This window comes from Callospermophilus lateralis, chromosome 2, assembly GCF_048772815.1.
Source record: "Callospermophilus lateralis isolate mCalLat2 chromosome 2, mCalLat2.hap1, whole genome shotgun sequence".
NCBI classification, from domain to species: Eukaryota; Metazoa; Chordata; class Mammalia; order Rodentia; family Sciuridae; genus Callospermophilus; species Callospermophilus lateralis.
Window position 1 is genome coordinate 54,125,240 of NC_135306.1, and position 22,142 is coordinate 54,147,381.

A 22,142-nucleotide genomic window follows, 5' to 3' on the forward strand; every position below is an offset into this window, starting at 1 on the left:
CCTTTCTCCCACATTCCTTCCTTCCTAAATGAATATTCCCACATAGATACTTGGTACTGACTAAAACAACATTTGGTAGTTTTAATTGCTGTCATCCCATATCTTCCAAGTTATTTCTAATATTTGTTAGAAGATTCAGATGAAATATGTCACTGTAGTGCAGTATTATTAATAGAGATGCAGTATTTTTATTTATTTTTCACTCCTGAGGCAGGTGTCCAGAAGAGCAGGTTTATGTGAAGAACAACAGCTTATGTTAATTTTGTCCAGAATGTAGTGGCTTAGATACTTGTTCTACACAGTAGATTCTTGAAATCCTTGATGGTGCAAGAATGTTATGCTTTGACACTTTGCCCCACCCATGTTTTTACAAAAATCTTCTTGGAGAATTTAGCAATTGATTCAGAATACCCTGCTTTAATTATATAGTCTCATTAGCTTCTGAAATCAAGGATGATTTTCTTCCATGCTTCATTTCTCCTCTTACCATCCTGCTTGCACTTGAAAGAGATTAGATTAGGGGCTTTTTTTAGTTCAATTATTCTGTTTTAGATCAAACTTCTATTTTTGGTTTTGTGCTTGAAGAAATCCCAGGGAAACATGTAGAAATATAACTTTACTACATGCTTGTAGTATAACACTAGCTGAAAGGCTATACTTTTTGAAAAAAAAATTTTTTCCCCTAACAAGTAGTTGACAGATTTTGGTGAGGGATGATGTAAATCAGCTGAGGTATGGTTAAATTGTATCACTACTTTTAAGGATAGGACCCTGAAACACTGTTTCATTAGAATGAAATGAGTTTTTAAAAGGAGAAGTAAAACTCATTTTTAAGTTCCCCTCTCTTCCCTACTTCACACTTCCCTTTAAAGTTACTATTTTGGAGATATTTCTTTGCCAGGCAACTTCTCATTTAAGCATGATTACAGCCCTGTAAAATTGATATTTTTAGCCCCATTTTAAAGATGGTCAAACAGAGCTTGGAAAGCAAGCAGCTGTGTTACCATTTGAACATGCTTCTCTGTTTTAACATCTGTACAAGATATATTTACTACTCTGTTGATAATAAATGGAATACCTACATGACATCTTAAAAATTACTTTATTGACTAAGTATTACAGGCAGCTAGAGCCTCATGTTTAAGTAGAGCTAAATGCCATGATTAACCATTTTGGGAGTAGGATAAATCAAATCAAATAGCTTTGTAAGTATGTTTAAAGATACACAGCTGTAACTTTGTTTTCTAAACTAATTTTTGCTTGTAATAATGTTTTAAATTTCATATATTGATCTAGAATAGTATTAATTTTCTCTTGGCCTGTGCAAATTTTTTTTTTTTTTGGTATGTTTGGTAACTTACTCTGTGATTTGACTATATTTTTTCTGACATAGCAATGTTAAAAATGTTTAATGTCATAGTTTTGAAACTTTGTAATATTGTAATCCCAAAATTTTTAGGATTTTTGAGGTTACTATTATTTTCATACTACATAGATGAAATTTGATTTCAAAGTAGTGACAGTGGTATTGATCTAGCACTGAAATGTTAGTTGCATTTTGCATGCTATGTCTGTAATAGAGCCCTAATAACTGTAAATGTTTGTTGAGAATTTTCTTGATGTTAAGCCAGTGAGTGATGTGGGTTTGACTCATGGATGATTTGCCGGTGGTATTACCTAATGTTACTTACAGAAACTACTGTTTTGTTGAAACATTAGGAAGCCACCCTAGAGTTATGGCCTTAGTGGCATTGCTCACTTTGGCTATGTTTCAGAACTTTTTGTTGTTCCACATCTAATTGTGTTTGATTTTCTTTTTTAATACATTCATTTGCCATTAGGGTAGCAGCTCCTTAACTTTGTCATATGGTATTTTGTTTTTAAGAAGCAAGGTACAGCAAAGAGACCACTTTAAATTAGGCTAAAAAGTTAGAGTAGAAAGACATGACATTTGACAATCTAATAATCACGCTGCATAGAAAAATTGACCTTGGGAGAAAATACAGGTATTATTCGTTTTATAAGTTTATAAGGGAGAATGGAAACGTAATGATAATCATTGATATATTTTTCACATTCTCACTATGTTATAGTTTTGTTGTTGCATTGGTAAACAGAGCACTTCATAAATTCATAGCTTGTTCTTTATTTCCTGTCTTGGAGAATGATACCAACTTTATTTAGTCCCTAAGCCAGAGATTTAGGACTAATCATAGAATCTGCCCTTTACTTCATTTGACCACTATGTCCTATCAGTTTTTTTCATTAAAGTTCTTCTAGATCTGTCCTTTTTCCAGTATGTTTTCTGTCGTGTTACTTCATAACACAAACATACCCCATAGCCCTTATAAATAAGCATTTCTGGGATGCTTACCATGTTTCTCACCATTTTTCTTTCTCTTTGTTGTAATAAGGATTGAACCAAGGGTGCTTAACCACTGAGCCACATCCCCAGGCTTTTAAAAATATTTTATTTAGAGACAGGGTCTTGATAAATTGCTGAGACTGGCTTTGAACTCATGATCCTCCTGCTTCAGCTTCCTGAGCTGCTGGGATTACAGGTGTCTACTGCACCTGGTGTCCTTCATCATTTCTTAGGTGACAGACTAGTTTGTTGTTTGTTAAGTCAGTTTCAGTACTTTATCCATCTACCCAAACTCAGCCATAAGATCTTTGCTTTTCTTCTCCAAATACAAATTTGATTCTGGGATTTGCTCCCTAAAATCCTTTAATGATTTTCCATTGCATTCAGGATGAAGTCCAGACTCATTGACATGTTTTCATTTCATAGTGTTTTTTAATTTGAGGATCACTCTTTATTTGGTGTCATGAATTCTGTTTAGTAGGCTGTGACCAGCATCAAATATTTTTGATGAAGTAAAATCGAATAGCAGTATCAGAGTGCATCTTATGTAGAAAGGGTAAAATGTCTTTCTTCAGTTATATATTTCTGTGTGTACTGATAGTGTTGTGGAATTTATTTCTTTGAATTGATTATGATCAAGAGGTTGTCACATCTTTTTTTTTTAATTTAAAAAAATTTTTTTGTAGGGGCTGGGGATGTGGCTCAAGTGGTAGGTAGCGCACTCGCCTGGCATGCGTGTGGCCCGGTTTCGATCCTCAGCACCACATACAAATGTGTCCGCCGAAAACTAGAAAATAAATATTAAAAATTCTCTCTCTCTCCCTCTCTCTCAAAAAAAATTTTTTTTGTAGTTGTAGATGGACAGAATACCTTTATTTTATTTGTTTCTTTTTATGTGGTGCTAAGGATGGAACCCAGTGCCTCATGCATGCCAGGCTAGCGCTCTGCCACTGAGCTATAGCCTCAGCCCAGGGATGTCACATCTTAACCCATGTTCCAGATGCAGTGATTCTTGTCATTTCCATTTACTTCTGTTTCCTCTGCTTGCTTTTACATCTTTTCTTGTTCTATTCTCTTGGTTAGAAAAAGCCTCTGTTTTTCATTGAGCTCATTCAGAGGCTTCATTGTCTCTGAAAATCTTTCCCTGATGACAGCTTACCATAAGAAAGAAGTTGATTGTAATGCGTCCCAGCACACACATGCATCTTCAGAAAACTGAAAAATGTTCTATGAACTAATACCCTTGCTGTGTGAGATGCATTTTTTCCTTCTTTCTTAGCTTCTTTTACATCATAATTGATCTTGTCTCTTTACTGATCAGTCTCCACTGAGTATAGTGTCTCTTTTTCATCTATATCCTGTGTCAAAGCATAATATAAAGTTAATAAATATTGATTGAATTAATAACAGTTAATTGGTATACGTTATTGTAGAACTTATTATTTTAAGCTTTAGCTATAGGATCTAACTTTTATGGTTGACTCTTCTGGTGGTAGTTTCATTGTAGGAGGATAACTTTTTTCTTAGAATATTTTAAACCAAAATTTCTATTTTAAACTCTTCTGTTCTCTGTTTATTAATTGCGAGTAGATGCTTCTAACCTCATATCTTGGAAGATATTACTTGTATTTTGTCATGTAAGTGATCTCAGAATCTAAATTTTACTTTGAAATTTGTGGTCAAGGAAATTTGATGATGCCCAAATGCTGGACACGTAATGCTTTTTTGGTTTTATGGGAATTAGGTGATTTCTTTTTTTTGTTTTTTTTTTTTTCACTTTTTTTTTTTATTGGTTGTTCATAACATTACAAAGCTCATGACATATGAATTAGGTGATTTCAAAAGAGAGAACTTTCATCTGTAATGGTGATCAAGTGCAAATTCTTCAGGGATAAATGGCATATGAAAGCATTGAATCAGGTGGAATTGAATCATCTTATTTTTTAATTTAAAAGTTTTGTAATTGTCATTTTCATAGAATGTTTAGTTGCTTATAATTTTTATCTTTGTGAGAGATGATTGTTTGTTAAACCATTAATAGATTCTCATGGAGAACAGTTACTGAAGAGAGGGTCCATTTGGTGGAATGTAATGCAAAAAGAATGAATCAAGATAAAACTTCTAGATGCAAGTACCAGAAAAATTACAACACATCCCAGTGAATTTGCAAGTGGTAAGTTTGCATTTTACAGTGGGACTATGTTTCTCATTTATTTAGTGTAGTATCCTTGGAGTCTAATGTTTGTATGCACTTAATTGTACGTTAGCAAATGTAGTTTGTTTACAAATTTTATATTACATTTTAACTAAGCGTATTTTCTTAAATTAGACTTTTTATAAAGAAAATAAGCTGTAAATATTACGAGTCACAGAAATATCTTTCTAAATTGCAAATATTATGTTGTTTTATGGCAGATACTTCCACATAGCAGTTTTTAAAAATCCTAATCTTAAAAATAATATATAGTGATAGAGGCTCAAATTAAACATTTATAACACTAATGCTGTCACTTAGTCTATTTTTTGGTGGTTGAAAATAATTTAGAATTGTATATGATACTGATAAACTTACAAGAACATATAAATATATGCATAAAATAGGAAAGCCTTCTTACTCCTCTTTTTCTTTCAGTTCAGTGATAATCCAGTTTGGTTGATGTGTTTTCTTCAAACAATTTTTTCCCTCTATACACATGCAGAAATTACTTATGTGTAGTTTTTGCTAAAAAAAAAAATGTTATAGGAACTATTCCTCAACTTATCTTCCCAACATTTAATTTTGAAAACTTTAAACAGAAATGTGGAAATCAATTTTATAGTGTTAAATCTGAATACCCATCATTTAGATTTTATAACTATTATTATTGAACTTCATCACATATTCATCTCTTGTCTATCCATCAATCAGTTTTATTATTATTTTTTGATCCATTACAAAGTAAATTGCAGGTATCAGTATACTTCCTTCTCCACATTCTTTAATATATGTCATTAACTAGAGTTCAGTATTGATTTACAGGGGTTTTGTAAGGTTAGTTTACATACCATGAAATGCAATAATTGGAAGTGTACATTTGCTGAGTTTTGACAAATTCACATACTTGTATAACTCAGACTCCATATCATGGTATAGATCTTTATTAGCACTACAGAAAGTTTCCTCATGCCTCTTCTTAGTCTGCCCCTATTCCTTCTCTTCCAGAAAAGCTACTGTTAAGATTTCCCCCCTTCCCATCATAAAACTTGATTTATTAATTCAGTAGTGCGTTATAGGTAGTGACATGCACATCTAGGTCTGCCTTCCTTTTTTATTTCCCCTCAAAATTGCAGTAACTTGGAAATAGTCTACACTATGGATGTATTATAATTTATTTTCCCCTCTTCTACTTGGACATGTAGGCTGTGCTAAATTTTTCTAATTTACAAGAAGTGCTGTGTCCTTTATACGGCCTTTTATGTATATATACTTGTATACTCTCATGAGTATACAAGTATATATACATATATTTATTTTTAGTAATATTGCCGATATTACTAAAAATAAAACTGCTGGGTAAAAGGGTTTTACGTTTTGATATATACTGCCAAATTACCCTCCCCATATGATTCTATCAGTTTATGTGCACACTGGTAATTTATGAGAGTGCCCTTTCCCTTTGTCCTCTCAACATTGAATATCATCTGTCTTCCTGAAAGTTTTTTAATAAATTGATGAAAAATATACCTAGTTATTTTACATTTCCTAATCAGTAATGATTAGCCATTGGATTTTACTTTCTATTTTTGAATTGCCTTTTAATGTATTTCCTTTGTATGTCTCTTATCGTTCATGTGTTATAATATTTTTTCCATGGACACTGTATCTTTTGACTAGGTGTTTAGAGTGTTTTGGGATCAGGAATTTTAATTTTTATGTGGTTGAAATTGACTTTATGGGTTTTGTGAAGGCCATCCTCATTCCAAGCTTTTAAAACCATTGGCTGTTTTCTTCTTCTAATTTTGCTTTTTATTGAAATTAAGAACCAAAAGATCATTGTGAATTGAAGTGCCAGGAAAAATTTCATATGGAAAATGAGATTCAAATTGTCCTGAATTGTGAGTTAAATTTAAATAGAGTTAAGGAGAGTAATGGGGACATTTCAGACAGGAGGAATGAATGATGGAATGTGTTTTTCATATTCATAGAACTGCCATCAAACCACTTTGGCCAAGATGATGAGTCACACAAAACTGTGTTTGGGGATATACTTATGACAAGATTTCTTATAATTATTTTGGCCAATCTTTATGATTTTCTAAATTCTGCATTCTGATGTTACCATTTTCTGTCATATAGTAGTTTTCTGTTATTTTTCTTTTCCTAATTCCATAAATATTCTTCCTGAGGAAAATATGTGGTGAAATAGAGTTGCCTGAAAAGGCAGAAAAGGAAAGGTGGTATCCATCCCATTAGAAAAATCTGAAGATTGTAAATATTTACTCAGTGTAGTTTAATTAGAGTTGAATTATAATTTCTTTAAAAATAGTTTGTGCTGTAGTAATTTACATCATTATGAAATTAGTCATTACACTCAAGTTTAGTTACCAGATAGTAATCTTTAAAAATCTTGAAATACCAGTGTATCTACTAGTCACATCAAAGTTTGAGTTATGAGTTCACCACTTAATATGTAAATTAGTATGTTGCTAATGAAAGTACTTAACAAAATGCCACCCTTAAGACCAAGCAGCAGCATTGTATTCAACTTGCTTGTTGCTCAGGATGTGTAATAGTTTCTGTTCAGCCATAAGCCACGCCTGGTAGATATTAACTGATTGGAGTGATCCTACAACTCTACCAGTTATGTGTTTGTAGTTGTAATCAGATTTGGAGCTCTTTGGACAACCGTTTTCTTCTCTACAACCCTGTTTTAAGGATTATGTGGCACTAATTTTCTCTTATCAGGTATTTATTTAAATATTCAACATCTTGTTCATTGTTTTATTTTTCTATCCTGTGCTCATTGTTCATTGGGTTGCTTGTTCTTTTAGAGCTTATCATCTATATATGTTTGCATTCAGGAAAAAATGAACACATTTTTAAATGATACTTTTTACTATGCAGTATTTTCTGTTGTGAGACTCTTTTATGGATGAGAAAATTTTGCTATTTTCTGGTAGAGAGAAATGAAAACAGTTTAAAAAATGAATGAGTATTTGATAATTTTCCCACTTGTTTTGCTGGTTTGTATGCTTTTCTGTTTCTAATGTTAATAAAATTAGAAATGAATAATGAAATTACTCTATTCTGTGTAATTATTGGAATTCACATTCTGTTTTTTAGTCCTGAACAGAACTGAAACATTAAAGGACAAAAAGGTACATGAAGTTAATAATATTGAACATGTTGAGAAACAGAACCTTCTGTCATTTCTTTTAGCACTTGGTAGTTGGTAAGGCTGTAAAAAATTAACATTCTTTGGAATGTTTCTCTTTTTAGATATGTAAATAGCTTACCATTTGCATATGAACTTCTTTAGTTTTTAAAATACTGATACCTATCAAATTACACAGATATTAAGCTTTATCCTCTCTGATTTTCTTTAATGATAACTGATCTGTCTTTTCATTTTCTAATGAAGGGGTAGTGAAATTTAGCTTTTACTTTAAAAAATCTGGGTACTATTCCTGTTTTGGAATTCTTATGCAAATACTAATTTGGGCCATATCTGACTGAAACTGTTGAATGGTATTGCATTTGAGTTCTTGTCTCCTCACCTCCCTTCATTTCCCAGTTTTTGAAGGATCTAGGAAGGAGAGACAGACTACTCCTTTAAGAGTTAAATGGCTCCTTAATCTTTATTTTGGTAGCTTTATTTATTTTTATTTTTATTTTCTGTTATATGTGTGTATGTGTGTGTGTTTTAGTTATACATGATGGTAGACTCTGTTTTGATATATTTATACAAGCATGAAATCTTATCTTATTCCAATTAGGATCCTAGTCTTGTACACTATGTTGAGATTCATTGTGGTATATTCATACATGTACATAGGAAAGTTATGTCAGATTCATTCCACTGTCTTTCCTATTCCCCTGAACTAGTATTCCTCCCATCCCTGTTGTGTGTTAGCATCCACATATTGAGAGAACATTTGATCTTTGTTTTTTTGGGATTGATGTATTTCATTTAGCATGATAGTCTCTAGATCCTAGGCCTCTAATGGTACTCTGAGGCTTTTCAATTGAAAATAAATTATTCTTAGAATGAAATAGTTGGGATATAAGTTGGAAGTCTAGGAGTCATCCTTGACTCTTTTCTCTGCAACTCCTAATATTGAATCAATAAGACTCACTGGTTTGATTCTATTTCTTTAGTTGGCCCTTGTCTAAAACTAAGTTTGGCTTTTGTATTCTCTTAGCCTAACTGATCTTTGTCTTTAATTTTATCCTCCATACCAAAGCTTCACTAACTTATTTAAAACAAATTCATCAGGTTAACCTCCTGCTTTGATAGGTTTCCTTTGCCTAAGAATGAAGTCTTAGCATTTTAAATGTCATCTTTGTGTCCTTCGTGCTGTAGCCCTTTATTTCTCATTTCTTACCAGTCACTATCCATAGAAACTTTTTTTTTTTTTTTTTTGGTACTGGGGATTACACCCAGGGGTCCTTTCAGGGGTCCTTTGTCCCCAGTCCTTTTATTTTTTTACTTTGAAGCAGAATCTCACTGAGTTGCTTAGGGCCTTGCTAAGTTACTGAGTCTTGTTTTGAACTTGGATCCTCCTGCCTCAGTCTCCCTAGTCTCTAAGATTATAGGCGTATGCCACTGTGCCCAGTCACAGAAAGCTTTATGATTTGTTCTTGCAGTTAGTAATACCTCCTGCAGTTTTTACTCTTATATATCTCCAGCTCTTCTTTTGTTTGTGGTATTATTGTCACTTTCCTTTCTTGGATAACTTCTTCTCATCTTTTAAGACTGAACTCAGTTTTCATTTGTTATAGAAAGTCTTGCTTAAATCCGTATTTAACTATTTCCTTCTTTTGTGCCCCTACTGACAACTTGAGTACATATCTGGAACTTACTATATTATACTAAATATTTTTGTGACTCTTTGCCATTAGACTGTTAGTTTCTTTAAGTAAAGACCATATCTTAGTCTTAGTTGCATCTTTAATGTCTAACAAGTGACTGGTGTATAGCAGAGACTCAGTCAATATTTATTGAGTTGAGTAAGTTCAACTCATAGCTGTAGTATTGACATCTTTGTAAAGATTCAGGTTTAATGGTTTCTAGATAATAGTCAGCTGTATCAGACACCTGGAAAGCACTTTAAATTGTTTTATTGGTTTTTGAACTCTATGAAGAATTAAGATTTATTAGATTGCAATGGGAATATATATTCTTTTAAAGCTTCTCAGTTGATTCTGGTTTCTTACAAGTTCAAGAACCATTGTCCTGGTTTATTGTTATTTCTATATATTTGATATAAAAAGTGCCCACTAAATCTTATATTCTAAGTGTTATTGTTTAAGCGTTATAAATGTAGATATATTTTAAGTCATTTTATTGATATCTATAGTTGAAGTATATCTTAACTTTTTAAGTGTCTCATTTGGAGATCTGTTGGTAGATCATTAATACTCAATTGAAAACAAAGCCCCATTTAAACAAGAGTCTTCTTGAGTAGAAGACTATTACTCTATGAATTTTAATGTTTCTAGCAATTTGTACATGATTTTAAAAACATTTTATTGTGTTTTAAAATTAAACTGAACTGCACAAGCCTTCAGTATACAGCTCAGTGAATGTTTCTATATATATATATATCCACAGGGTACCATCCACATCAAGATATAAAACATTTTTAGCCCTTCAGAGGTTAAAACACACCGCTTTTTAGTTAATACGCACCCTTTCATTACAGGATAAACACTATTTTGACTTGTGTGACCATCAGTAGTCTTACAGTTAAATCTACTGAAATTTTTTTATAAATCTTTTGCTGGACATGTACACTTATTTCTCTTGGGTTTATACATGAAATTGTAGGGTTAGGGCAAATATTGTTTTAATTTCAGCAGATAATACCAGTTTACACTCGTAATAGAAATTCATAATGAACAGTTGAAATTAAATTATTTGAGGCTTTTGGTGAAATTTAATACCCAGAAGTTTCTGTTTTCATAAGTGTTTATTGTTAAAAAATCAAATATACAAAAAAGTTAGTAAATGCATTTTATAGGTGCCAGAAACGCAGTTTTTAGTCAAGTAATTTTTTCTATGTTTGTAACTTTTTTTTCCCCCCTTCTTCTTAGGATTGTCTTTCCTTGTGGGTTGGCAGGCAGTTATAGGACTGCAAAATGGGTCTCCGGATTCACTTTGTTGTTGACCCACATGGTTGGTGCTGCATGGGTTTGATTGTCTTTGTCTGGTTATACAATATTGTTTTAATTCCCAAAATTGTCCTCTTTCCTCACTATGAAGAAGGACATATTCCAGGCATAGTAATAATAAGTAAGTTTTTAGATCTTTATTTGTTTTCTTTATAATTAAAGTTTTTTCATTGTGTATGTTTTTGAAGAGTAGTGCCACTATGATAATCTTCCTTTTAATATATTTATTATTTTAGTAGTGCTATTATTATTATAAATTAAATAAGTTTTAAAATTAAATAAGTTTTTAAAATAATAGTTTTTATATATTTGCATATTGAAGAGCTATCTCCATATTTATCTAAGTCTGAAAAATACATACAAAGACCATTTTGCTAAAAAAAAAAAACCAGCAGTTGATGTTTGCATTTTTAATGTTTCTGTTTTGTATTTAATTGCAAATATGGAAGTTCTAAGAATGGGCATGGTAGTGTACATTACTGGGAAATGAGAGTTTCATTCTACTAAAATCATTGATTTTGATTATGAAGTTGATTATGACCTCACTTTGAACTTCTGAATAATTAAGTTTTGCTATAATATACATGTTAATGGTTTGCCTATGATTAAAATAGTCAGATCAGAATGATATATTTTACATGTATATGTACATGTACATTGTTTTTATGTACTTTACCTCATTTTTATTTCAAAAGAGCTATGGGTTATATAATTTCTTTTATACAGATGATAAAACTGACTTATAGCTATGCAATTAGTCCAGGAGTGAGCACTCAAATTGTTTCCTTTTACATGTGCAATGTGTTTTGTTTTTATTCCCTCAACAAAATGCATGTGTCTTACTAATTTAAATTGTGAAATTATAGAGACTGAATCTGTTTTCCCTTGCTATTTTTTCCTGATTTTTAATTTTAAAATTAAAAAGTTTCTAATTCTTTATTCTCAAGCATCTTAAGATTCATCAAAAGGCGCAATTGAACATCTCTAATTGAGAGTAATTTTGAAGATAGAATTAATGGAAAAATTCAAGAGTAAAATATTTTTAAAAATGCTATCAAATATAGTACAAGTAGGGTCTATTTGTATCATTTTTGATGAGAAGTCACTCTTATTAAAGAAACTGATTTATATCAAATTTTAAAGTTATTAATATGCAAAATAATATTTAAAATAGAACATGTAGTATAGTTTTGGCAGTATTGATTATTTAATTTTTCATTTCATCTTTTTAAAAATTATTTATCCTGATAGTGTTAGTTAATATATACTTTTTAAACACAAATATGCTTGTTAATAATGTATTTTAAAGGGTAAATGACTAATTTATTAATTTATTTATTTTAAATAGTATTTTATGGCATTGCCATATTTTGTCTGGTCGCCTTAGTGAGGGCCTCAATAACTGACCCAGGAAGACTCCCAGAGAACCCTAAGATCCCACATGGAGGTATGCTACTCTTTGGATTTATCAGTTTTGCTGGTACAAGAATTATTATCTTTATCAATGTATTTAAATACTGTACTTGTGTCTATCATTTAACACCATTTTTAAGTCTTTGCTCACATTTTTCTTTCCAGACTTCTCTATTTAAAATTGCAAACCGTCCCTTCCACTTCCCTCTCATTCCCTGGCTCTCTTTTTCAGTTTGTCTCCTTTTTACCTATTCCAGATCTATATAACCTTTGTGAGAGTATAGATTTATTTTCCTTGGGTTTTCTTCCTTCATTTATTGCTATATCCCTAGTGTCTAGAAGAATCTCTGTCACTTAGTTGTGCAACAAATATTTGTTGAATGAAATATAATTATCTGAGAAATTCTGTTTTTATTTAAGAAAGGAATTTTGTTGCTGTTGCCATATACCTCATGATATTATAAATGTAATATTGCCTAGAGTAAATATTTGTAGTATTATGAACACTGTTTCCTATATATCTCCAAGTTTTAACATAGTCAGTGAAACATTTGAAAACTTTTTAATGTAGTGTCATTTAAACATAATGTTTGATCATCCTATTGCATAATAACCATTTAAACAACAAAAGTAAATAAAAATATATTACTTGTTTTATTATATACCAGACATAGTATAAACTCATCCTCCTGAGTCTTGCTTTTTGCTTATTTGCCAAATAATTTTTGAGAACGTTGTACTTTGTTCTAGTAAGGAATTTATATCTTTGTAGTACGCTATAGAACTACAATACTTTCTTTTGTAATTTAGTAACTTCCAAGCTTGCTACACATTAGAATTACCTAGGGGCCTTTTAAAATATCTCATATTGATTAAATGAGAATATCTGGATGTCAGTACATATGTCAGTATTTTCAAAAGATCACAGTAATTTCATTAAAAGTTTGGAAACCAATGCAGTAATTCCTTGTGAATTGAGGTTAAGTGACAGGTCACTTATAGAGCCTCCTATAAGTCCTGACTATTATTTTTTGGGATCCATCATTTAGGTGCTTACTTGGCTTTCAAATTTTAGAGGTTAAATGAAAATATTATACATATTTATGTAGCTGAAGAAATTTCTCTTATGTTTTCGGGGGAATAGGGAGTGAAACCTGGAGATACTTTACCACTGAGCTACATCTACAACCCGTTTTATTTCTTAATTTTGAACAGGGTCTTGCTATATTGCCCAGGCTGCCCTTGAACTTGTGATCCTTTTACCTCAGCCTGATCTGTAGTAGCTGGGATTACAGACATGCATCACTGTGCCTGGCTATAGCTATAGAAGTTTCTGAATACCATTCAAATATTTACTTTTTATTAACTTACAGAAATACCACCTTGCAATTTGTTTCTGTTTTATGGTGGGGGCAGAGAGGGTAGTACCCTTAAGCCTTAGAATCCCACTTCTCAACTGGCATAGCCAAAAACTCTCTAATAAACAGTATATGTGTGTAATCTCTTATAACACTAAATACAGAAGTAAAAAGAAGTCTTTTTCTAATTCTGGATGGATTTCTGATAAATTCTTTTTGTTTGTAATGATCAAACACTCAAATGCCTACAGGCTCCAGGCACCACCAATTAGTGAAAGGAGCCAGGTTTGTGGTTTTCCTGTTGAATCTAATAGTGACAGCCACAAGCCAGTACCTGTGGAATCATGCGATTAGATTGCTGGGTCTTAAAATTTAAAAAGTCAAAATAGGTGTATCATTCAGCTTTTTTGTCACTATGATGAAATACCTGAAGTAGGCTAACTTTATAAAGCAAAAGCTTATTTAACTTGATATTTTGGCTGCTGAAAGTCCAAATGACATGAAATAGGCTCTGACAAGGCTTTATTCCAATAGAATCTTCTTTTCCATCTAAGACTAATTCCCTCATCTTATCTTCTGAGCACTCACCAGAATTTCCCATAAGGCCCATCACACAACATTCTAGATTATTCTAACCTGTTCCTCAAAACTCTTGCAACCTATGACCATTCCAAAAGTTGACTTCACATTTTCAGGTATAGTTATAGTAAAGACCCCACTCCTGAAATCCATTTGTGTGTGTGTGTTTGTTTTGCATTACAATAATGAAATAGGTGAGGCAGATTACTTATGAACCAAAGAGAAATGTTCCGCTCACAGTTCTGAAGGTTCAGGAATGGCTGCCTGCATCTGCTCAGCTCTTTTGAGGGCCCTTTCGGTTGCATCATATCAGGGTGGATGGTGATGGTGGGAATGCATATGGGAATGAGCAATCACATTGCCAAACAAGAAGCCGAAGAGTTACTTAGTGGGGCCAGGCTCAGGCTTTCCTAACAACTTGCTCTCATGAGAACTTACTCTAGGAGACTGGTATTCCCTTCCAAGAACAGTACCCCCAATTACCTGAGTGCTTCCCACTAGGCCCTACCTCTTAAAGATTGTTTCAGCTGTCACTGTACCACACTGAGGACCAGTCTTCTGCATATGGACCCTTGAGGGACAAACCACATCCAAACTGGAATCCAATTTTTATGAGAAAGTTCATCATTCAAAAAACCATAAAAAATCTAGATTCAATCCCCAGCACTGCATCAATACCACCATTCCTGAACAACAACCAAAAAAGTAAAACAACAACAACAACAAAAAACCAAACCTAATTAAGAATTTTCAAAACATTTTGAATACCAGCAAATATCTGTAGATCTCACTGAGTCCACATTAGACCACAATATTATTTTAGATTATAAATGCTAGTGATGGAAGATATCATGGCTTATTGTTCTGACTCTGGGTGTCTGCATTATATCTTGTTTTAATTGACAGTTGGCCTGTTTTTCTTTGAGTCCAAGAACTTCCCTTTTATCCAATCAGAAAATACATTTATATATTATATTTTAATGTTTTCAAAGTCTGTGGTTGTCTCATATTACAGGATCTTCATGGTAATTGAGGTAGGAAGGCTGGGTAGTCAGGAACATGGATTGTCTATGCTAGAGTACACAGCTATTATGTTATAGAGCTGGTGTGAAACCCAGAGCCCTCTTATCTTTTTACCATAGATTTATGTACAGATGAATAATTTTAGTTCTTTTTCACCTTTGTTATGGTTTTAGGGAAAATTGAAGTCATCATATACTTTTTGTTGCTGGTTACCTGATTCTTTTGTAAATATGACTTTTTTTTTTTTGTACCAGGGATTGAATCCAAAGTGTTTAACCACTGAGCCATTTCCCCAGCCCTTTTTATATTTTATTTTGAGACAGGATCTTACTACGTTGCTTACAGTCTTGCTAAGTTCCTGAAGCTGGCTTTGAAACTATGATTCTCCTGCCTCAGCCTCCCAAGCCTCTAGGATTATAGGCATGTGCCTCCATGCCCAGCATAAATATGATTTTAACAGGCAAAAAGATCAACAAAATGTTAGCGGTAAAAAATAATATATCATGAATAAAGAATTGAAGCCCAAGAATAGTGACATTTATTCAGTAATGTTTGAAGGTTGAACAGTTTTATATAATTAAATTCTTCACAAAAGGAAACTTAAAGCCCTAATACTTTTACAATTTTAACCATCTTAATTGAATTACTCTGAAATATTTTGCATACCTTTCTGAATGTATGTTTATGTGTTTATGAATAACTTAGTATACTTGGAATCCACTAAATATGAGGCAAGTTGAATACAAAGGAATGTCCCATTTTTCATGAGGAAATCCCCAGAATTTGATTTAAAAAACTTTTGGGCAGGTGAAATAATAAAATATCAAATAATCAAATGAATTGTACATGTCTATTTATACTATTTGAAATTTTTACATGCATGTTTGAAATAACAAATATAAAATAACACCTCGATTTAAGAATATCATTTTTTATCACTTTCACATTTTATGGAATGATTTTATTCAATTTTTTAATTTTTTAAAAAACCACTTTGTTGAGCATAATTCATATGCCATCATCTATTTAAAGTGTGTAATTCAGTGGCTTTTAGTATATTCACAGAGATCTGCAACTGTCACCACAATCATCTCTAGTTTTTGTTGAGTTCTTAGCTTGAGTGTGTGACTCCAATGTTCTTGTCATCTCTAAAGACACTTTGTGTGTGTGTGTGTGTGTGTGTGTATTACTGAGGACTGAACCAGGGGCCTCATGGTGCTAGGCAAGCGCTCTACCACTAAGCTATATCCCCAGGACCCTAAAGCCACTTTTTGGCACAGTGTTATAGAGCAAAATCTTTTTTTTTTTAATTTTTAAAAATTTTAATTTATTCTAATTAGTTATATATGACATTGACACATCATACATAGATGGAGTTTAACTTCTCATTCTTCTGGTTGTACATGATGTGGAGTTGGGTCCTATAATCATATATGCACATAGGGTAATAATGTCCAATTTTTTTCTACTATCATTCCTACCCTTATACCCCCACTTTTCCCTTCACTCCCCTCTATCTAATCCAAAGTACCCCTATTCTTCCCTATGTCCCCAGCCCTTATTGTGAATTAGCATCCACATATCAGAGAACATTTGGCCTTTGTTTCTTTGGAATTGGCTTAGCATGGTATTTTCCAGTTCCATCCATTTATCAACAAATTCCATAATTTCATTCTTTAAGTCTGAATAGTATTCCATTGTATATATCTACCACAATTTCTTTATCCATTCATCTGTTGAAGGACACCTGGGTTGGTTCCATAGTTTGGGCTATGTGAATTGAGCTGCAGAACAAAATCTTACAAGTTTCTTTCTCTTTTTTTCTTTCTTTCCTTTTTTTTTTTTTTTTTTTTAAATATAGTCTTTTTTGATGCTGTCCCTCAAAATTTTACCTCAAGCTCTAAGGATGCATGTGTGATTAATGATCATGGACATACATAGTTTTACTGTTTTCCTTCCTCTTATGTTGTTTTTAAAATGTCTTCCATAAGAGACTTATTGACATTTATTTCCTACTATTTCTGTTAGGAAACCTATATTAGGATGCAAATCTTATATTGATTTTGGTTCAGGTATTATTTTTCTTCCTCAAACAGTACTTTGTGATTTAAAATATTGTAATTAAGAGAGAGGGCCCCATAAAATATGATTGTTTAAGACTTGAACAGAAGATGATTCCTTATTTATTTTTTTTAAAATTTTATTTTCTTGTGATGCTGAGGATCTAACCCAGGACCATGTGTATGCTAGGCAAGTGCTTTACCACTGAACCATGTCCCCAGCTTTGATTCCTTAAGGGGAGTAAAACAACCAAATCAAACCAAACATTGCTTTGTATTCATTCAGACATTTATAACATTAATAGAGATCCAGGTTAAATAATGTGATGTTATTTACTCAAACAACCTCAGTCATTTATGCAGTTTGTCTTTTTTCTCTGTTTTGTTTTTTTTCCTCTCTCTTAAAAAAATGTGTTTGCTTTTAATTTTTCCGTAAGTACCATAAATTATCAATTGGATTCTCTCTTTCATAGGCTTTTACTTATTTATTTTTTATATTGTTGAAATAATTTTTTATATCTTTATTTATTTTTATGTGGTGCTGAGAATTGAACTCAGTGCCTCACACGTGTGAGGCGGGCACTCTACCACTGAGCTACAGCCCTAGCCCAGAGGCTTTTATTTTATATTGTTAGATGGCTACTATAAAAATCTCAACAGTAAATCATCAGATATCAGACTGTATCATTCACCAAGGTCCTATTTTGAGCTGAGTAAACACTGAAAAAGGAAAGAGAAGACACTAAGAAATGCTTTATCAGTATGTAAGTTAAATTAAGGTGGATGTTTTTTACTTGCAACACAGCAAAAACATTGTAGATGTACTTTATGGTTCTAGATTTTTATAATAGTGATTTTTTTTTTTTTTTACTTATTCTCTGAACACATAGGGATGCATTGTGCGTATGTATGTGTGTATAACTGTTTGTAGGTCTTTCTCATTTTAGATATTCTGTAGTATCTTCAATTTAGCCAAGCTCTTTCTTTAAACAAATTTATGGTCCAGACCACAGGTTGTCAGGCTCTTCTTTACTGTAAAGGCCTGATAGTAAATATTTTGACCTTTATGGGCCATATAAGTCTCTGTCACAACTTAGCTTTGTCATTGTAGTACAGAAAGCAGCCATGAATAATACATAAATTAATGGGCATATAACAAATAAAACTTTATTTATAAACAGTGAAATTTAAGTTTATATATTTTTTTCATGTCATATATGATTTTGACATCACATTCTTAACTCATGGGTTTCAAAAACAGGTGGTGGAGTGGATTTCCTACACTGTAATTTGCCAGTCTTCGGTCTAAACTACAGAATTTTAGGCTTTTTCTGACATAGCCAAATGCTTTCTTTTCATAGAATATAACATTTTTGGTACAAAATAAAAAATTTTTTCTCTAGGCTATTATATACTGATGCTCAGAAACACCAGAATGAAACATTATATTTATGTTTTGAAGGATTTATTTATAAACATAAATTTTTTATGTTGCTCTTTTGTGAAAATTATCTCCTAGAGTTTCCTTTCTGTCTCTATTCCTTATAATGTGTGAATTCCACGTTTTAACACTGGGATGTTTGAGAGCATTAAGCTAAATAGAGAAAAATGATATGCTTGTGACATCATAATGTGTTACATAATAGATGAGTTTCTATTTCACTTATAGTTAAATAATACTAGTTTAATTGTATCTCAATTCAGCTTTAATATTGTTGCTGTCTTACATGATATGTTTCTACTAAAATAAGAACTATAAGAAATAAAAGGATTTTCTTCTAAAATAAGATTTCAAGTGTAAAAGATAATGTTATCAACTTTCTAATTGGAAAAATCAAATTTTATGTAGGTTTTATTTGTACTTACTGGTTTCTTCAGAGACATCTGTAGCAGAAAATGTTTCCCTGATGCTTTACCACATAAAATTCCAGTATGTTGACTTATTCTTGGCCATTAAACTAAAATAATGGAATTCAAATGGGGAATCAATTTAGAAAATGATTATCTAAATCATTTTAGAAAACCTCTAATATCTTTTATTTAGAATATTTCCTTTTTTATTTTAAATTTTTCATACTTCAGCAAGCATTTGTTGACCACCTTTTGTATGTTAGTCACATTCTGCATATAGTAATATTCATTGTGAATGTGAGAGTCAGGATATGGGGTAGTATAAAATAAGTGCTGAAAAAAATTAAGAATTTTATAAAAGTAAAATTTCATTTCAATACATATTAAAAGATGTATTTATATAAGAGCACTTGTATTGTCTTGGAAGATGACTGTCCCATAATTTTATGGGTCTGATTAAAACAGTTTATAATGAAAACAAATGCCTTTTTACTTATGCAAACCTCATGTTTTTAGCATAGAATGTCATTGTGTGCTCTTTTACTATATACCAGAGAATATTCCCTGCTTAGTGATAGAACAGTTTTGTGAAGAGCCTCTTTATTTGCATTATATAGTAATCTTTTTATAACCTTCCTCACTACTGAAACTATTCTGATACTTCTAAACCATTCTGATCTCCTACTCTAACTTGCTCCTGTACATATTCTCAGATTAATTCATTGATATTTTAAAAATGGTTTGTGGAAAGCCTTTGGGAGTGAATACCATCTCTGTTTTTCTAGTGAGTTTATAGGATTAATTTCAACTTATTAATTTGCTGAACCCAGGACTCCATGTTATTTCTTCTTTTGCTTTTAGATGATACAATTTCTATAAATTAGTTTGTTTAAATAAATTCTGTTTTGATATAATAATTCAGTTTTACTTTAGGGTTTTGTCATTGGATTTTACTTATATTCTAGCAATATGTGCAAAACTTAAATACATTGCTTCTGTTCCTTACTTTGAATGTAACAGTAATCTTTTATTTTCATAATGTTTAAAATTAGAAACACAAAAATAAGACAGACATAGACTAAAACAACAACATTTATGGCACATTTACCTTGGAGACTTAGAAATCTCTTAGAGATAGATATTGAAGACTTCCTATAAAATCTTCTAAACAGTTGTTGAATTTTAGCATTAATCATTTGTCTTTGTTAAATGCATTTTAATTTCTTTCTCTAGAAAGGGAGTTCTGGGAATTATGTAACAAGTGTAATTTGTTGAGACCAAAGCGTTCCCATCATTGCAGCCGCTGTGGCCACTGTGTGAGAAGAATGGATCATCACTGTCCATGGTAAGAAAAGAATAAGTCACTTTTAGCAAAAAAGAAAGAAAAGAAAAAAGAAAAGTAAAGAAAAATAAAAAAGAAAAACAAGTTGGTGAAAACCTCAAACTTGCCAGGATTAAACAAAAATTTTATTAAGTTATTCAGTTAAAAAAAATTTTCTAATAAGGACATATGTATATTTTATTCGGTCATATGGTTCTGTCAGTTCCCAAAGGCATTTTTCCACAGAGATCCCCTTTGCTAACAACAAGGAGATATTTGAGCAGAACAATAAAAATTAACATGCACCCAAATGTACAAAAAGACTGAGGTGCTTGTATTAAATGAGGCATTTGGTACAGTATCTGTCATGCAGGAAGTACTTAAATAGTAGTTGTTAGTTCTTCTTATAACAAACCATATACATCCCATCATTTTTATTTGCCTTTTCTTGTTCAACTAAAGAGCACTGCATTTCAGATGCCCTGATAACCTGCTTCTACTCCATACGCCTTTTAAAGTTCTATGTATTAGATATAGGTATTAAGATTTCATGTCTGGCTGTGGTTATGGCTCAGTGTTGCTTGTTTTGCATGTGTGAGTCACTGGGTTTGAGTCTCAGCACTGCGTATAAATAAATAAATAAAATAAAGGTCCATCAACAACTAAAAAATTAAAAAAAAAAGATTTCATGCATGTTGTATGTGTGTAAGTAATAATTAGCTGATTCTGTTGAACTGCCAACATTTTTGGTCAATAGGGGGCTCTCTTGTAATACTTAAAATGTTCAGTTGAAAAGTAGAATTTTTGAAAACAAATGCTGTGAGAATTCTGTATTGTATCTCATTTCAAAGCTGTCACTGAAATCTGTGAACAAGATATTGTATTTAATTCTGTTTTCCTAGCATTGGATCTTGTATAAATATTTAAACTGGTATAGTGTAGCACTTTATAAATATATCTATATACATATATATTTATGTTTGTACACACATGCATGCATTTATACAAAGTTAACTACGTTACAGTATTCTTTATAATTGCTTTTATCATTTTTCTCCACTTAGCTTAATGCTCTCAAACATCCCAGTGTTAAAATGTGGAATTTACACATTATAAGGAATAGAGATAGGAAGAAAACTCTAGAATGGAGACAGTTTTTACAAAAAGGCAACATAAAAACTTTGTATTTATAAATTAATCCTTCAAAACATAAATGTTTCATTCTGGTATTTTCTGAGCATCAGCATATAATATTCTAGAGAATAAATTTTTACTTTGTACCAAAAATGTCATATTTTTGATAATTTATTTTGGTGGCACAGCTAATTAGCAAACTGTTAGTGGCAATTTGGTTGATTATTTAAATATAATCTGATTATTTAAATAGAAGATAATTTCCCAAGATTAGGGAAAATTAAGATCACTTGAAATAAAAGCACTTTGTTACTATGTAAAAATTTTAAACATTGTCTAAAACTATCAACAGGATAATATAATGTGACATATAGATATTATTTGTAAAATATGCCTTAGATTTAAACAAATTAAGTCCCAAATAATTTTCTAAACCTCAATGGTGTTTGCAATCACAGTAATAGATTAAAAACAGGTATGTGAAACATGTATTCAGAAAAGTGGTAATTACTGAAGAACTCAGTTTTAAGCACTTTTTATAATCATGTTTCTAATGAACTAAAAATATAATAATGTTCATGGTACATTATTATGCCAAGATATTGATGCTTCCTTGCAAAAGAATCCTGTAGTTTTAAAGATTTAAAAAGAAATCAGCTTGGAA

At 31.6% G+C, this 22,142-nt stretch overlaps 1 protein-coding gene across 1 annotated transcript in view; it reads left to right on the top strand.

Moving 5' to 3' along the window:
* Zdhhc21 (zDHHC palmitoyltransferase 21) overlaps positions 1-22,142 on the top strand; it is a 61,517-nt gene that overhangs the window by 3,302 nt on the left and 36,073 nt on the right. Inside the window, exons 2-5 of the mRNA XM_076843423.2 lie at positions 4,407-4,538; positions 10,662-10,860; positions 12,088-12,186; positions 20,257-20,368. Coding sequence (XP_076699538.1) covers positions 10,707-10,860; positions 12,088-12,186; positions 20,257-20,368 — 365 coding nt within the window. The 5' untranslated portion in view covers positions 4,407-4,538; positions 10,662-10,706. The remainder of the gene's footprint in view (positions 1-4,406; positions 4,539-10,661; positions 10,861-12,087; positions 12,187-20,256; positions 20,369-22,142) is intronic.